The sequence below is a fragment of the Argiope bruennichi genome, chromosome X2 (assembly GCF_947563725.1).
Source record: "Argiope bruennichi chromosome X2, qqArgBrue1.1, whole genome shotgun sequence".
NCBI classification, from domain to species: Eukaryota; Metazoa; Arthropoda; class Arachnida; order Araneae; family Araneidae; genus Argiope; species Argiope bruennichi.
Genome location: NC_079163.1, coordinates 52,279,512 through 52,294,717, shown reverse-complemented (window position 1 = coordinate 52,294,717; position 15,206 = coordinate 52,279,512). Strand labels below are relative to the sequence as shown.

The 15,206-nt window shown below is 30.8% G+C and overlaps 1 protein-coding gene across 1 annotated transcript in view; it reads right to left on the bottom strand.

Annotated features, from left to right (window-relative positions):
* Positions 1-11,849, bottom strand: part of LOC129959777 (potassium voltage-gated channel protein eag-like) — a 47,528-nt gene extending 35,679 nt beyond the window's left edge. Inside the window, exons 1-4 of the mRNA XM_056072670.1 lie at positions 11,786-11,849; positions 10,859-10,966; positions 6,838-6,966; positions 5,163-5,171 (exon numbers count right to left, since the gene is read on the bottom strand). Coding sequence (XP_055928645.1) covers positions 5,163-5,171; positions 6,838-6,966; positions 10,859-10,966; positions 11,786-11,849 — 310 coding nt within the window. The remainder of the gene's footprint in view (positions 1-5,162; positions 5,172-6,837; positions 6,967-10,858; positions 10,967-11,785) is intronic.
* Positions 11,850-15,206: the final 3,357 nt, after the last annotated feature.

The window sequence follows — 15,206 nt, the reverse complement described above, 5'->3', positions numbered from 1 at the left end:
ACTGAATTTCACAGAAGAAATTACACTTCTATCTTTCAGTTATTTTTTAAAGTTTTGTTTATTGTCGAGGCTCCATGTCTAAAATACGCCAAAAATTGACGATCTCAGGGCCAGATCAAAACTTCTAGAGAGCCTTAGACAATACAAATTTCGAAACTCGTTTTCCTCTTCAAACTTTCAAAACAGAATAGAGTTTAAATTAATTCTTATATAAGTAGCTTTAAGTGGAACATTTGCTAATTACTTTAGCAAAACGCTAAATAACGGATCACTTTCTAAAAAGATCAGTACGTGCAATATATCTTGTATAAAAATGCACAATTGAAATTAAAAGTAATTTTAAATGAAATAGTAAAAAAAACTTTTCTAAATATAATCTAAATAATATATAAGAATAGGATCGGATCTTTATAAATTATGAAGCAATTTTTGTAGAATTATAAAATAATATAATTTAAAACTTGGAAATGTTAATTAATTAGAAATGTTACTAAAATAATGCTTAAAAATTAATACAAACCATACTTGATTTTAATTTGAATAAAATTAAAATTAATTAATAACGGTCTATATAATTAAAACACAAAATTAAATAACTTTTAAAATATTGAAAAAATTTCGAGAGTTCGGGGCTCCCAAAAGCTTTGGGGTCTGCAGGCAATTGCATAGTTTGCCTATTTAATAATCCATCCCTGATACTAAGTAAAATTACAAAAGTTGATCCAAGTTTTGGTTATTTTTAAGATATATAAGGAGTATATAATTTTCTTAGTGCATCTTATTATTTTGGACAAAATAGGTTTGAAATAAACTATTTTTCAATCCTACAGATTTCAAACTCGATAATTAAATCCATTTTTTAAAGAACTTCTTGAAAACTCCTTTTAATGCTTCATTTTTGGCATTTTAATATACTAAATTCTTATACTTCAATTTGAGAAAGTAACTTACAATTTTTTTTCTCTTAACTCTGTGAAAATCAGGGTTCCTTTAAATGAGAGAAAACCAAATATTTTTCTTACTTAAAGTGTAAGAAAATGGATATTTCGAAAAGTAAGAAATTAACTTCAAATGTATTATTTTTATAGAACATACACATCACCAAGTATGCCATTAGTAGTTCAGAATATCTTTACTCTGAATCGAGGTATGTATATGGTGATCATTTAAAATAAACATTTGATCTGCACATTAATATAAGAAACAGAGACAGAACGTAAGATTTTGATTAAAATGAAAGTTAAAAGGAAAATTTAATCAATGATTGCTTTTGTGCTTATTAGAAGAAATGTGGTAACTAAAAGAATAAAATTTCTAGAAATCCCATGGATAAGTAACTTAAACATGGAATTCTCAAATTCTAAACCATGAACTTTTTTAACTGAAAAAAATGAAGAAATGGTGCTGAGAAAGCTTAAAAGTGAAAAAAAGCAGTAGCTGTAGATTCTTGATTGTGCTTTCATTGTACAAGTGCTTTTCCGCGCATGCTTCAAAAAGAATATCACATTTTATTAATAGTTCTTCTTTTTGCAGAATATCCAATCCTTTATATCCTGATCTATGCCATTATTTTACACAGAATGCCAGAAAAAGTACATATTTGAAAAATTTAAAATTCCAAATGTATGATCAGAAAAATATTGCATAAGTTAGAGTTGATATTATTAGGCCTTAAACTGTATCAATACGCTTACATAACAAATGGATATTTTTCAAAATAATGTACAAGATATCTATATTTTTAATAACAATGGAATCTGTTGATTTAGACAGTCATAATAAGAATTTACCGACCAATAATTATTCTTCAGCTATTGATTTATTATGGAGGCACATGTTACAAAAGGAAAAGATCAAGTTGGTCAGAATAAATATCGCTCATCGTTGAGAATTAAATTAGTAAAAGGTACCATTGAGTGCTATCTAAGTATTGAGCTATCAACAATTTATATAGTTCTCTTACTGGTTCCACGATATTGCAGAGAGGAATATGAAACCGTTCATCTTCTTGAAACATAACGTCTCATATATTGGTTTTCTATCAACTTGTACCCATGATATTTCCTTGTCAATTACCGATAGTCTGCTACGAAATTACCAGCGAGGATATGTGACTTAGCTTGAAACTACAACTTGACAAAGATTTAGAGATTGCAACAAGATAGAGGGTAGATGATAAAACATCAGTTCTTTCAGTTTGAAAACTGGTAATTAAGAAACCCACGAAATTTTTGTGTAAATAAGCAAAATCCTATAACTTTAATATCTATAAATAAGTGTACTGGGAATTTTTTAAATTTTCTAACATATTTATGGATTTTCTTCTTGAAGTAGTAATCTTTCACTCTTTCGTATGTTCGGGTCCTCATCAGGAGAGATGGCGATGAAGTACATCATAAATGCAAAAGAGCATTCGAGTAAGAAGTACACTCTGAAAGGATTTCACGAGACACCAGCTCATTTAGGAAATGGTATGCAGTCATCTTGTCGATGCCTGTTGAAATTAAATTTAAATTCTAAAGTAGCATCAAATGATGTTGCATTCCTCTGGTATGAAAAAGGTCCTTTCAGTCTATATTGTCCTTACTTATTCTTTATATATCGAAGATAAATTTGGCATTTTACAGGAATATTCGTTTTTATGAAACAGTGTTACATGAATCACAGTTGAAAATTTCAACAAAATTGCATACTCTCAATGCTATCGTCCTTTCAAGCGAGTTTTATCAGCTAAAGAAAGTTGATTTGTCGCCAAATGGTGAGAATTTTCAATTTTCAGTGCTGATAGTGCTTTTAAGCTTTTATCAATGTTCTATCGTAGTGAATATGAACAAACTGCACACGTGACTTTGCTATATTGCGCGTACTTGAATATATCAAATATTTTTGACACTTCAATTTATATCAATCGTTTTAAGTACCTCATGATTATAGCTACAAAGATCTTGTTCTAGCCAAAATAAAAGCGCGCTTTATTCTTCTGATATTTGGATTTATAACTTTGCATTTCTTTCCTTTTTCTGAAATTAGGACTTTTCCGGGAATTTTTTTATAGGCGATATATTATTTTAAATCGGACATCATTTAAATTTTCTTACAAGTGAAAATAAAGGAAACACAACAATTACTTTCATAGTTTTCGAAAACTTAATCATACTGGATCAGTATAGCATACAAATTACTTGCTAAATAAATAAAGCCATTTAGGCCCAGGAATATTAATACAATTTTAATTGCATTTCACCGGAAGCAGTTTTGTCATCAGTAAGTAGTTGTAATTAAAAGGAAACATTATTTTAATTATGACTGCACAGAATTTTTATGAAGACAGTAATTGTTTAATTAATGTAATTGGCATTGTTGTCTGATTGCTTCGCAAACCTGGATTTCTGCATATTCTTTGAAATATAATGAGATCATAAAATAAGTTTGTTCAGAGCATTCTATGGTTGTAAGTGAAAGTTAGGCCGGCACCAAAATTTATCACAAACTATTCAAAGTATCACATCAAGCATTCTACACGTAAAAAAATTTCTAAAATCAAAATATAGAGTGTATTTTTACAGTTATTTGTTTAAAAAATAAACAAAAAGGGAAAAAGTATTTTTATTTAAGAGAAATTAAGATATTTTTTGAGTGAGTGATGTGATGTTACTCAAATTTTTTATTACAATTTTGAAGGCAATAAATTCTTTGCTCAAACGTTGGCTGCCTCTTATGATGTTTCATAAATTTATTGTGATGTTGCCTCTAAATTTTACTATGCTTGCTGTTTTTTAACAATACGGCATCCTCCTAAATTATCTTCACAACAAAAAAACTGCAGAAACTTATACTAGGAGAAAGAGAAAATTAGGTAGGTAAGAAGATACAACAAATCATTATATCCTTGGTAATGTGTTGAAGCAACAAATTTGATATCTAATTTATAGTGTGTTAAATCGCTCATCAAGGGATTATCTTTATGGCATTGGGACATCTCAAAGGTTTGTAACACGTATCTTACAGTCACATTAACAGTATCTTGGTGCAGTCACAGAATATATCTGATAAATCATTTGAAGTAATTACTTTATAGAAATAAGTACACGGTAAAGATGTGGATGCAAACTCACATCATATTTAACGAGTGCTGAGGAATTTCCTGGAGAAACACTAGATTCGGTTTTGTTAAACACGGCAAATTTTGGTTGCGCACAGTCATTCAAATAAAAGAGTAACTTCGTGGCTCTTTAGAATCATGATATTATTGTATCGAGCTTCGTCTTCACTGAAAGGCCCGAGGCACAGGCCCAATTTGTGTTGAACAAGTGATTAACAGCAAAATATCGTAGAAGTGATTAGTATCAAATTGATAGCAGGCATTGCACACGTACCTGTTACGTCTTTGTCGAACAAGTCATCAACGGCAATTTTTTTCACCATTTTCCCGCGATCAAAGGGAAATTTGAAGATTACCGGAAGTATGTTTGTATTACCTAACTGCTATTAATAGAATTTAAGCCACTTATCGCTTCTACGACATTTTTTGTCGCTAATGACTTGTAAGAACAAATCAGATGTGTGCACTAAGCTGCAGAAAGTTCTCAATCCTTAAGTGAGTCTTTTTTCCTTGTTATTTATAAGATTTTTTTTATATATATGATAGATCTGGTATGAGAAAAAATGAATTATATTTTTCAAAATCCTTCAAACAGGGCAGAAAGGTAGATCTAATTCTGAATCCGCTCAGAAGCAGTATGGATAGAGCCAAATTTGAAAGTGATCACATTAAACCGGTAAACAACCTAAGTAAAAATGTGCTCAATATTGCAATCATCGCAGCACTTTATTCTACAAATCTTTTAATCTTTTACAAATCTCTTAATCTACAAATCTTTTTTTAGAGACAGGTGTGTGTGACACGATCTTATTCGACCACAATATTCACGAACACAATTACTAAAATTTCGGTCACAAAAACCATCAACTTATGTGCTTGTAAGGTCATCGTCAACTCGGTTGTTAAAAATAAGGTGCTCTTAGTTCATATGGGTAAAATCAAGGCCGACTGCGTTTTACACCTTGCGTAAATCCTTGTTTTCTCTTAACATTAAGATTAAAAATATGCAGCTGTAATTAAATTTGGATTTTTTTTAATATAAAAAATCTAAGTTGAAAACTGATAGCACCTAATATACAATGTTTCAGGTTAAAATTCAATGTTAAAATTTCATGTCAATGTTAAAATTTTTGAAAAAAAAAAAAAAAAAACGCACTCTGTAAGAAAATTTAAAAACCAATTTATTTTGTTACAGAATCGTACTGTGCATAATTTGAATAGTTCATGTAAGAGTTTTGGTATCGATACAACCATAAATCATAGCTGCAGAATACTTTGAAGGGACCACTTATTTCACGATTAATATGAATTGCAGCATATGATTATCTCGAACTTCTCTTTTTATTTTTTTAAGCATTCCACGTTTTAAAGGAACTTTTCAATAAAATTAGCTTTATGTTTCTTCGAAAATTTCCATAAATATGACTAAATTAAAGCATAATTATTGAAAAGAAAATCAAACACAAAAAGTGCTTTTAGTGCTATTCAAATGAATAATTAGTTTATTATTAATCACTATGAAAAGATTTGTATTGTGTAATTGAAGAGATAATTAAAAAAATTGAAAAAGAGAGAAAATGGGTCTACCTTAAATGCAGTGATGAGAATTCTTCACTCATGCAGATTTGTAGCCATTTTTTTCCTACTACTACGTTTAATTTAAGCTCATTTAACAATGAAGTATAAAAACAGTAATTATATGAATATATCAATTTAAGAAATACATTCATTTATATTTTACTTAAATACTGAAAATAAATATCTTCTGTTTGAAACTTTTTAAGTGCAAGGAAACGCCTTTAAAATCATATTTTAAATTATAAAGCAAAAGTGTTTTTTTAAAAATGATTAAGATTTAGATGAAGAAAGAGTCAAGCTTAAAAATTAATTAGCATACCGGTAGATATCCAGTGAAACGCATAAAATGGAAAATATTTTTCTTCAACCATGCTATAAAAACTTACAACAAATGAAATCATAATCTCAAAATTTTTATTTTTCATCGAACGGTTATTTTGCAAAACATTTCAAACGAAAGAAGGAAATATAATTAAATTCTTTTGTCAACATTCTGAATTCTTTCAAAATAGAAAAAAAACGTTTTTTTTTTTTAATTCATGCATCTTTAATTGAAACGTAGCGGAAGCGATATTAGTTTACAAAAATAACTAGCACAGCGGATAGGTTAGTTTACCGAGCAAAACTTAAAAATAGAAATATTTTTCAATTATTTTGAAAAATATGAAGATGAACAGCGGTTTAAATTTTTTCACAAAGGAAGATAACATTTTATAAAAACTACTAAAACCCCTTTTAACTAAATAAATATAAAACATTCTTTTAATAAAGGAAGTCATTTTTGGTTTGAAGTTCATATTTTCAAAAGTAATCTAAATTATAAATTTGAAGCGAAAAGGAATGCAGGGAAATGATACATCTTAAAATTGCTTTTACTACAGTAATATGTATATATATATATATATCGGTAAGGAAATTTTTAAAGCCTTTCTAGTGACAAAAACAAACAAAGAGACTAAAATGAAGGGTTAAATTATAACTAAGAGCAAAAGGAATATAATGTCCTAATTTAGAAATTAAGACGATTCCTTGCAGTTTATTTGGGTAAATAATGATAACCCACTAAAGATGATGGCTACTCATCTACATGAAATGATCTACAGCTACCATGCAGAGAAGGTGCAAATTTCTGTGTATAAACAAACCTTTCTTTTTACCTTTAGATGTATCTTCTTCAACAGGCTGTTTGAGGGCAGTGATATCTCGGAAAGTGAGAAGGAACAAAACCACAACATCTTTCTCGTTGCGGATTGGGGCTATGTGAAGGAGGAGCCACAAAGGAGTATCTAGATACATACATAGTATATCATGAAAACAAGTTTCCTTAGCACCATCGAATAGAATGGTGCGAAAGAGTTGGTTACCCGTAAAAGAAATGAATTATTCACAAAAGTCGGAGATGTTATTTTCAGTTATTTCACTTACAAACACGGAATAGGTTGCCTTCTTGAAAATTTGGTACTTAGAGTTGAAGAGATATAATCTTTGTTTCATTGTTTCCTCATATGAAAAAAAAAATTGATTGTCTAACTCGCAATTTCGAATATTCTTTTTTTTACTTCCATTTTTTTATATTTTTAAGCTAAGGTAAACAATACAAAAAACTATGAGAATGATTAAAACTGAAAGCTGATAACAGCATGTTGCCAATTGTTCTGTCGTGATTAGAATGCTGTTTAGGTGGCGATAATTTTTTTATTTGAATTTACTACACCATATCTACGAGAGGTGACCCAAAAAAAGTTTACAAGCAGTAGTATTTGGAAAGTAGAAATTGTGGATGGGAATATTGTTACCCAGAGTGAAGACAGATGACACTAGTTGTCTTAGGCCGGCCGTTCGAGTAGATAGTGTTAGTACTGAGATCTGAAACAACGACAGTAATGGCAAGACGTCTAGAGAAGTGGTCTGGCACAGAGGTGCGAGCCGTGATACGATTTCTATGGGCCAAGAATGTATCCCCATGGGACATTAACCGACAAATCATTGAAGTGTACGGGGATCGAAGCAATGAGTAGACAACAGGTGGCGAAATGCTGTCGTTCTTTTGAAGCGAGCAGAGAGATTGCTGGAAACGTTTAGGTGGGAAGTCTGGAGCCCCCCCCCCCATACAGCCTCGATTTGGTTCCCAGTGACTATTTCTTTTTCCGGGCATTGAAGAAAAACTTATCCGAAACTAAGTTCATATCAGACGGTGATGTTCAAAAAGGCGCCGAGAATGGCTCAATAGCCAGATACCTGTTGTTACCAAGACGGGTTAAACAAATTGGTCTAGCAGTGTGATAAATGCCTTAACAGGATTGGTGATTATGTAGAGAAGTGACCGCCACATATGTCTCTTAATTACCATTTATATCCTGTGTCTATTGTTAATAAAGCATTTTTCCTTTACCTTGTAAACCTTTTTTGGCTCATCTCTCGCAAATTATGGACTGCTTTATACCCTGGCAATTTTCAAGAATTATTTTATTTTAGCTATTGAGAAGATAATTCGTGTTAACAAGTATACCTGTTTGAAGTTACAAGATTAGAAATTTTTATTTTAAAACAATTTTTCTCGATCTCGATTCATTATGCTACAGATATTAGTCAAATATCATCAGGAAATGACATTTATTCAAACACACGAACTCACCAAAATATTTTTTGAATAAAGTTACGGAAAAGTTAAAGCAGAAAAATTAAAAATTGAAATCTCATGTTTTAATCAAGATCGGTCACAGAATTATCAACGAAAATGCTAAGTGTTATTGCAAAAAATGCGTCATCAAACATTAATATCCCTAAAATATTATAGAGAAAAATAAGCATTTAATCGCAACAGCTGTGTTTGTATAAAAATGTATTAATTATGATTATTATTCATACTTATAATTTTTATTGACAGTTTCTGAATGAAACATAGTTTGATAAAATTAAAATAAAGGATCACTGATACCAATTTTGGTGTTAGTAATGTTATTTTTACATATTGGTCAGCAAGTTTTCCAAAAAATCTTGAAAGTTTGACTTGTAAGGAAAACAGCTATAATTTGCTATTATATTTATAAAAAATCATATGAATTTATGCTACAAAAATTCATCATTATGTATATATATATATATATATATATATATATATATATATATATATATATATATATATATATATATATATATATATATATATATATAATTAATATCCTATAAGTTTTGTCACTTTAAAAAGAAGATGAATGATGGAAGGATAGAAGAGATAATTATTAGACAAAACTTTTTATGCTGAAAAACTCACCTTTTCTAAGACATGAAGATTTTACACGATTTCTCTTTTCATGTTCCCAAAATTATAAAATAAATTTCAGAGTCATTACATAACATCTAAGAAGTTATGAAACTTGCAAATGATAAATATTTCTTTTAAGAAGATAAGCAATTACATACGAGTAGAAGTGTAGATTATACAAAAATAAAGTAAGCTATTATAATATGAAGATATGGAATAATAAAAAATCTTTCGCTGATCAGTTAGTTTTATTTGTAGTTCTCTGAAATAACAAAATTTGATGTTTATATCTTAGTTATTCAACGGCTCTTCCTTGAAGATCGATAAATGCAATACAATTATTCTTAGAAACATTTCTATTCCGATTTCTTTCCTACGATTAACATAATAACTAAAATGGCCAATAAACTCGACGAAAGTATTGTCGACAAATTGAGGGAAAAGATTTTATTAACATATATTAACACGTACATTTGTTAACATATATTTCAAATAATCATCAGGAAATTAATGAATTAATTCCCTTTGCACCTGTATTAATCAACAACAAATCGGATCGATAAATAGAGAAAGATATTTCTTAAAATTTTACTTTAAAATACCATTGCAGAAATGTATGAAAATCAATTCTATCATTACTATCTGATTCTAATTATGCTATAAAGTAATAGATGGAAATAAACAATTTCAAGATTAAAATCTTAGATATTTTCATCACTTAATAAATTGAATATCCTTGTTCTATTCTATGCATTTATTTTTTCCAAAGATTTTATTTAACTTCAACTATATTGTGCTTAACAATACATGTGAATGGGGCAATTTGATTAGCTTTTTCGCGACAGAACACGAGCATTTTTTCTGTCGCAAAACTTACCACTGAATAGAAAAAATTATTTTTTCTTGCGAATTTTTTTTTTTTTAAAGTTACAGTTTTAGAAATATAATAACCAACATATGTATGGATTACCAAAAAAGGTTAAATTCAAAATACAAATCTATGTTTTTACTTTTACAAGAACTATCTCAACTCTGAAGACTTTCCTTTCTTATACCTATCCTGTTAAAAAATTGAAACTAATTCAGCTCCTAAGCGCACGATCGATGAATGCTTGTATTTTTTAGTGCACGTAGCTGTTTATGCGTCCTTCACCGGTGTGATCTACTTTACAACCTTGAATCGATTAGTAGTCAATAGCAATTCGGACATTTCTAATATTAATTGATGAAATAAAATTAACAAATTTGCATGCTTTTGCTAAAACTATCCCAAAAATTCGAATTTTCTTTCTTATATCTATTTTGTTAATCTGTGGAAGCAAGTTAAGCTTCCTAATCACGCAATCAAAGAATACTTGCATTTGCTTTTTGTTTGTACTCGTATTTGGTTAAGAATTCATCCCTGATGCGATGTTTTTTACTATCTCGAATAGCTTAATAATCAGTAGTAGCTCAGACATTTCTATTGCGAATTAATGCAACAAAATCTGTTAAGCAACAGATTTTATATTTTTTAATATTTATTCTAATAATAAAATATTATTAGAATTGGCTCCATAATCATTTAATTGTATATTTTTTAAATATTCAGTTTAGCTATTAAATATTACAATAACTTCCTAATCGCACAGCCAGTGAAAACTCTTTGTTTCTTTTGAGTAACCAGCTGTTTATGTGTTACCCAAAATAATGAATAACTTAATAATCAATGGTAGGTTAGACATTTCTATCATGGATTGATGTAAACTTATGGATTATTAAAAATGATTGATTATTTTTTATGCAGTCTGCAGTTATATTAGTTGATTTATTGAGTTTAATAGCGATGCATGTTTCGGCAAGCTCTGCCGAACCTCTGTAAGTTTAGAAGCAAAAGGTCAAAGGTATTTTTTTCGACATGTTTCCTTACTGACCATTGTCGGATCCTGGGCCGGGGGACTTCCTACCAAGACTTCCGGAGTCTCCTGAGTCCGGAGATCTGGTTGAAGGAAGTCGGGCCAATACACTGTCCAGTTTGCATCCTGAAAAGACAAACAAAACATTTATTAATTAAATTTTTCAGAATTAAACATTTATGATTCAAATAAAGTGAAGTATTTAAAACTAAGAAGAGATTTAATAAAAAACAATAAGCGTGAAAAGGAATGAAAAAAAAAAAAAAATAAGAAAGCAGAGAAAAAATAGAAAATACAAAGGGTACGAGTATTATAAGGCACATTCCTTGGTGATTCTTTTTTAAAACCTAAAAAAACATTTGCCTGCGAATTCTGATTAAAAGCTAAATTTTCTTGCTTATTAATAACCTGTCAGATATCTGTCGTTAAAGATAAGGTTATAAGTATTTGGATTTAGAATTGGAAAGTTCCAAGTTCGAAGCCTGTTTCCATTGACGATCTATGCGTACGTGCGGAAGGTGCACAATTAATCTGATATCGAAGGTCAAACGCCCTCTCTCTGGTATATCACGGAGTTTAGAGTGGAGTGCCGCCGTTTGACAGGATCATCTGATCACGGTTCAAAATTATCAGTGCAGTCTCAAAATGATCTCTTGTTGCTGAGAAGTGAGACGTGAATATAACTAAAAACTAAACTTTCAGAATGAATTTTCATTTTTTAATTTCACTTGTGTTATTGAAATTAATTATAGCTATTGAATGAGTTCAACAATATAAAAATTATTTTAAGACAAATTCCGGGCTTAAAAAATTGATTGAATTCTACAAATTAAATTGGAATTAATTATTTAGGTTAAATTAATTAAAATTTCTTCATTGAATTTTGATAAGAACTTGCTACATTGCTTTAATTTGAAAATAAACATGTAGCTATTTTGACGTTACCTAGCTGCTTGAAGTTGATGTTCTTGCACTTTCTTTCATAATTTGAATGGTAAGTTTGCGTCATCAATCTAACTATGTATCGGTATATCACCAATTCCAAACAAATCAGAACTTTTCCCAATGCTGTTTTTATATATAAATTCCAATTATTATTCAGCCCATTACAAGTCTTGAGTAACGATTTTTATCGTTACATTCTCATATACAAAGTATAGGTATTGCAATCGTAAAAAAATTTGGACTCGAAATTTTGATGAATCACCAGGTTTCACATCTTCCAAAATCCGAAAAATACATTTTTAGCATTACATCTTTTTCTGCGTCAGTGAGCACGATAACTCTAAAACGATATGAGCTAGACGGGTAAAATTTGGTATATGGAACGACGACCAAAGTTACAGAGTTCTCTAAAATTTTAAAAGAAATCGATTCCCAGGAAGTCTGATTGTTTGAGTATAAGTGAACTTGATGATTTCAAAACCCGAATCGCTAAGTGGATAAAATTTGGTACACAGATATAGAAATTAAAACGTAAGTACTTTTCAAATTTTGAACCAAAATCGTCTGTAAATCTTTACTTTCGAATTCACGTGAACGCAATGATTTAAGTCAAAGAAATTCTATATGTTATCTTGTGATTACAATTATATTTTGTGTCAATTGAGCAGCAAACAAGCGTCCAAAAACATATTCGCGCAATCGATTCAGTAAAAATGCTAGATTCATGCCAAAGATTTATATTTCATAATTATTGTTCGCCAACCCTATGCAAAACATTTGCGGCCTTACTCAAAGTTCACAATTTTATGGGGAGGGGGAAGAAATAAGAACTCATCTCAACGGAGTATGTGCGAGAAAGTTCCGTGGAGACAATTCTCCCGCTGTTTTTTTAATTATGTTTAATCAATCCCAAAACTTTACATCATACGTTTTCTTTGAGCAATAATATCTTAAAAATGCTTCTTTGCTATTAAACTCGGTAGTTCATTTTTTTTTTGATAATACAGCTCATTGATATCCAGCGCAATTTTTTTTCTAGATTAATCACTACGAATTAATAAGAAAAAAAGTTTTCAAATTACAAAATGAGGTAGTTCGTTTATATGTGTAAAAATAAGTCAAAATATCAATATTACCTTTCCGGATTTAACGCGAGTTTGTTGAATTGCGAATATAAAATTGATTTCTGGTTAGAATCCAGTAATATTCTTTAAAAGCAACATCCCCATTGCTACATTATATAATAATATTTTTATGATGAAAGAATAAAAGCATGTTGCATGATACAACTGGCAAGTTTAAGTTTTTCTACTATTTGAGAGCAAACATATTTAGCATGATTAACAAACATCATTTCAGAGGGCTAAAACAACTGCTTTATTGAAAGCAGCTGAGAAATTTTGTTTAATAAATCCCGCACCCTTTTTGTCGGTTTAAGCAGCTGTTTTAGAGAAGATATTTCATTTGATTAAATAACATAATTTCAGCAGGCTTTTAACTGGAATAACACCATAAGTAAAAGGATAACAGATTGGAGAGATGATAACACTTAAAAAAAAGTCATTTTTAATTAGATGTTAGTAAACAGAAACTGAATAGGCTTAATGCATTTGAGGATTCAAGATGTGCATTAAATGACAATTTTGATTTGATTAAGCACTTATTCGCGATTTACAGTTTAACGCTTAGCATAGGACAGATGAAATCTATACATCTGACAATGTTATCCTGGTCGATTTATCTTAAATGCATAATAGCTAGATAATATCAGGACATTTGTGCATCTGAAACAATATAGGTTTTGGCTTGTTTGAGACAGCATATTTCAGATGTAATGTTTACGTGTAAATGCTATTACTTTGGAAAATTGAATATGAATATATACAGGTTGGTCCAAAAAAAAACTTCCCTTATATATGAAACCCTAGCGGCCTATCCGCTCAACCAATCGAACTAAAATTTCAGACATGGTTGTTTGAAGGTATGCGCTGGAGATTGTGATGATTCTAAACAACGCAGAACTCACGGTTACGGTTACAGTGAGAGAATTTTGAAATTTTCGAATGGCAACACCCACTTTTTCCTTTCGCAAATTGATCAGCGTATTGAAAAACCACAAATGGCGTTGGAACGATTAGCGTGTGACGAAAATTGCCGCCTCAAAGCATATGCAAAGAAGAGCATTATAAAGGACTAATGACAACACAGAGAGGAAAGAGGAAAAAAAGTTTTTATTGGAATGGAAAGTTATAATTACAGGTTTTCAACGTGTTCGTCTTCGCAGTCGACAACGCATTGCATTCGGGAGATTGTGGACAACAATGCCGAACGTAACATGCAAGGAGGAATCTGCATAACTTCACGTGTTATCGCAACTTGCAATTCTGACACAGTTGCAGAATTCCATTATTCTTGAATTGCAGCAACGAAATGTCACTAGGGACATTGTATGGATGCAAGATGCGGCTCCTCCACACGTCGCCCAATGTGTTCGACCAGTGCTGCAACAACACTTTGGTGATAAAGTCATCTCTAGTAACTTTGCAGTTTCGTGGCCACCGTGATCCCCCGACTCACTCTTATGGATTTCTGGTTCTGTGGTTATCTGAAATCTAAGGTGTACACGCCTGGTCCACGAGATGTGTCAGAATTGCAAGATGCGATAACACGTGAAGTTATGCAGATTCCTCCTTGCATGTTACGTTCGGCATTGTTGTCCACAATCTCCCGAATGCAATGCGTTGTCGACTGCGAAGACGAACACGTTGAAAACCTGTAATTATAACTTTCCATTCCAATAAAAACTTTTTTTCCTCTTTCCTCTCTGTGTTGTCATTAGTCCTTTATAATGCTCTTCTTTGCATATGCTTTGAGGCGGCAATTTTCGTCACACGCTAATCGTTCCAACGCCATTTGTGGTTTTTCAATACGCTGATCAATTTGCGAAAGGAAAAAGTGGGCGTTGCCATTCGAAAATTTCAAAATTCTCTCACTGTAACCGTAACCGTGAGTTCTGAGTTGTTTAGAAACATCACAATCTCCAGCGCATACCTTCAAACAACCATGTCTGAAATTTTAGTTTGATTGGTTGAGCGGATAGGCCGCTAGGGTTTCATATATAGGGGAAGTTTTTTTTGGACCACCCTGTATTTATGAAGTGCAAAGGTACGTGGTACAGAAATTGCTCTTTTTACGTATTGTGGAATGGCAACAGTCAGATGCAAGCAAATCATTACAGGAACATTTTAAGTTGCTGGATTGAACATTTTTACAGCTGCGCTTAGTTCTATGCTTTGCTAATTAATGAAACATTGCAAAAATAGGCTTAACCATTGCCAGATGAGTAATGACTACGACTTATCTAGGGAAACTGATGACTATATCTTTGAAAACTAGTATTTCACAAAATGGTTTTTGCTAA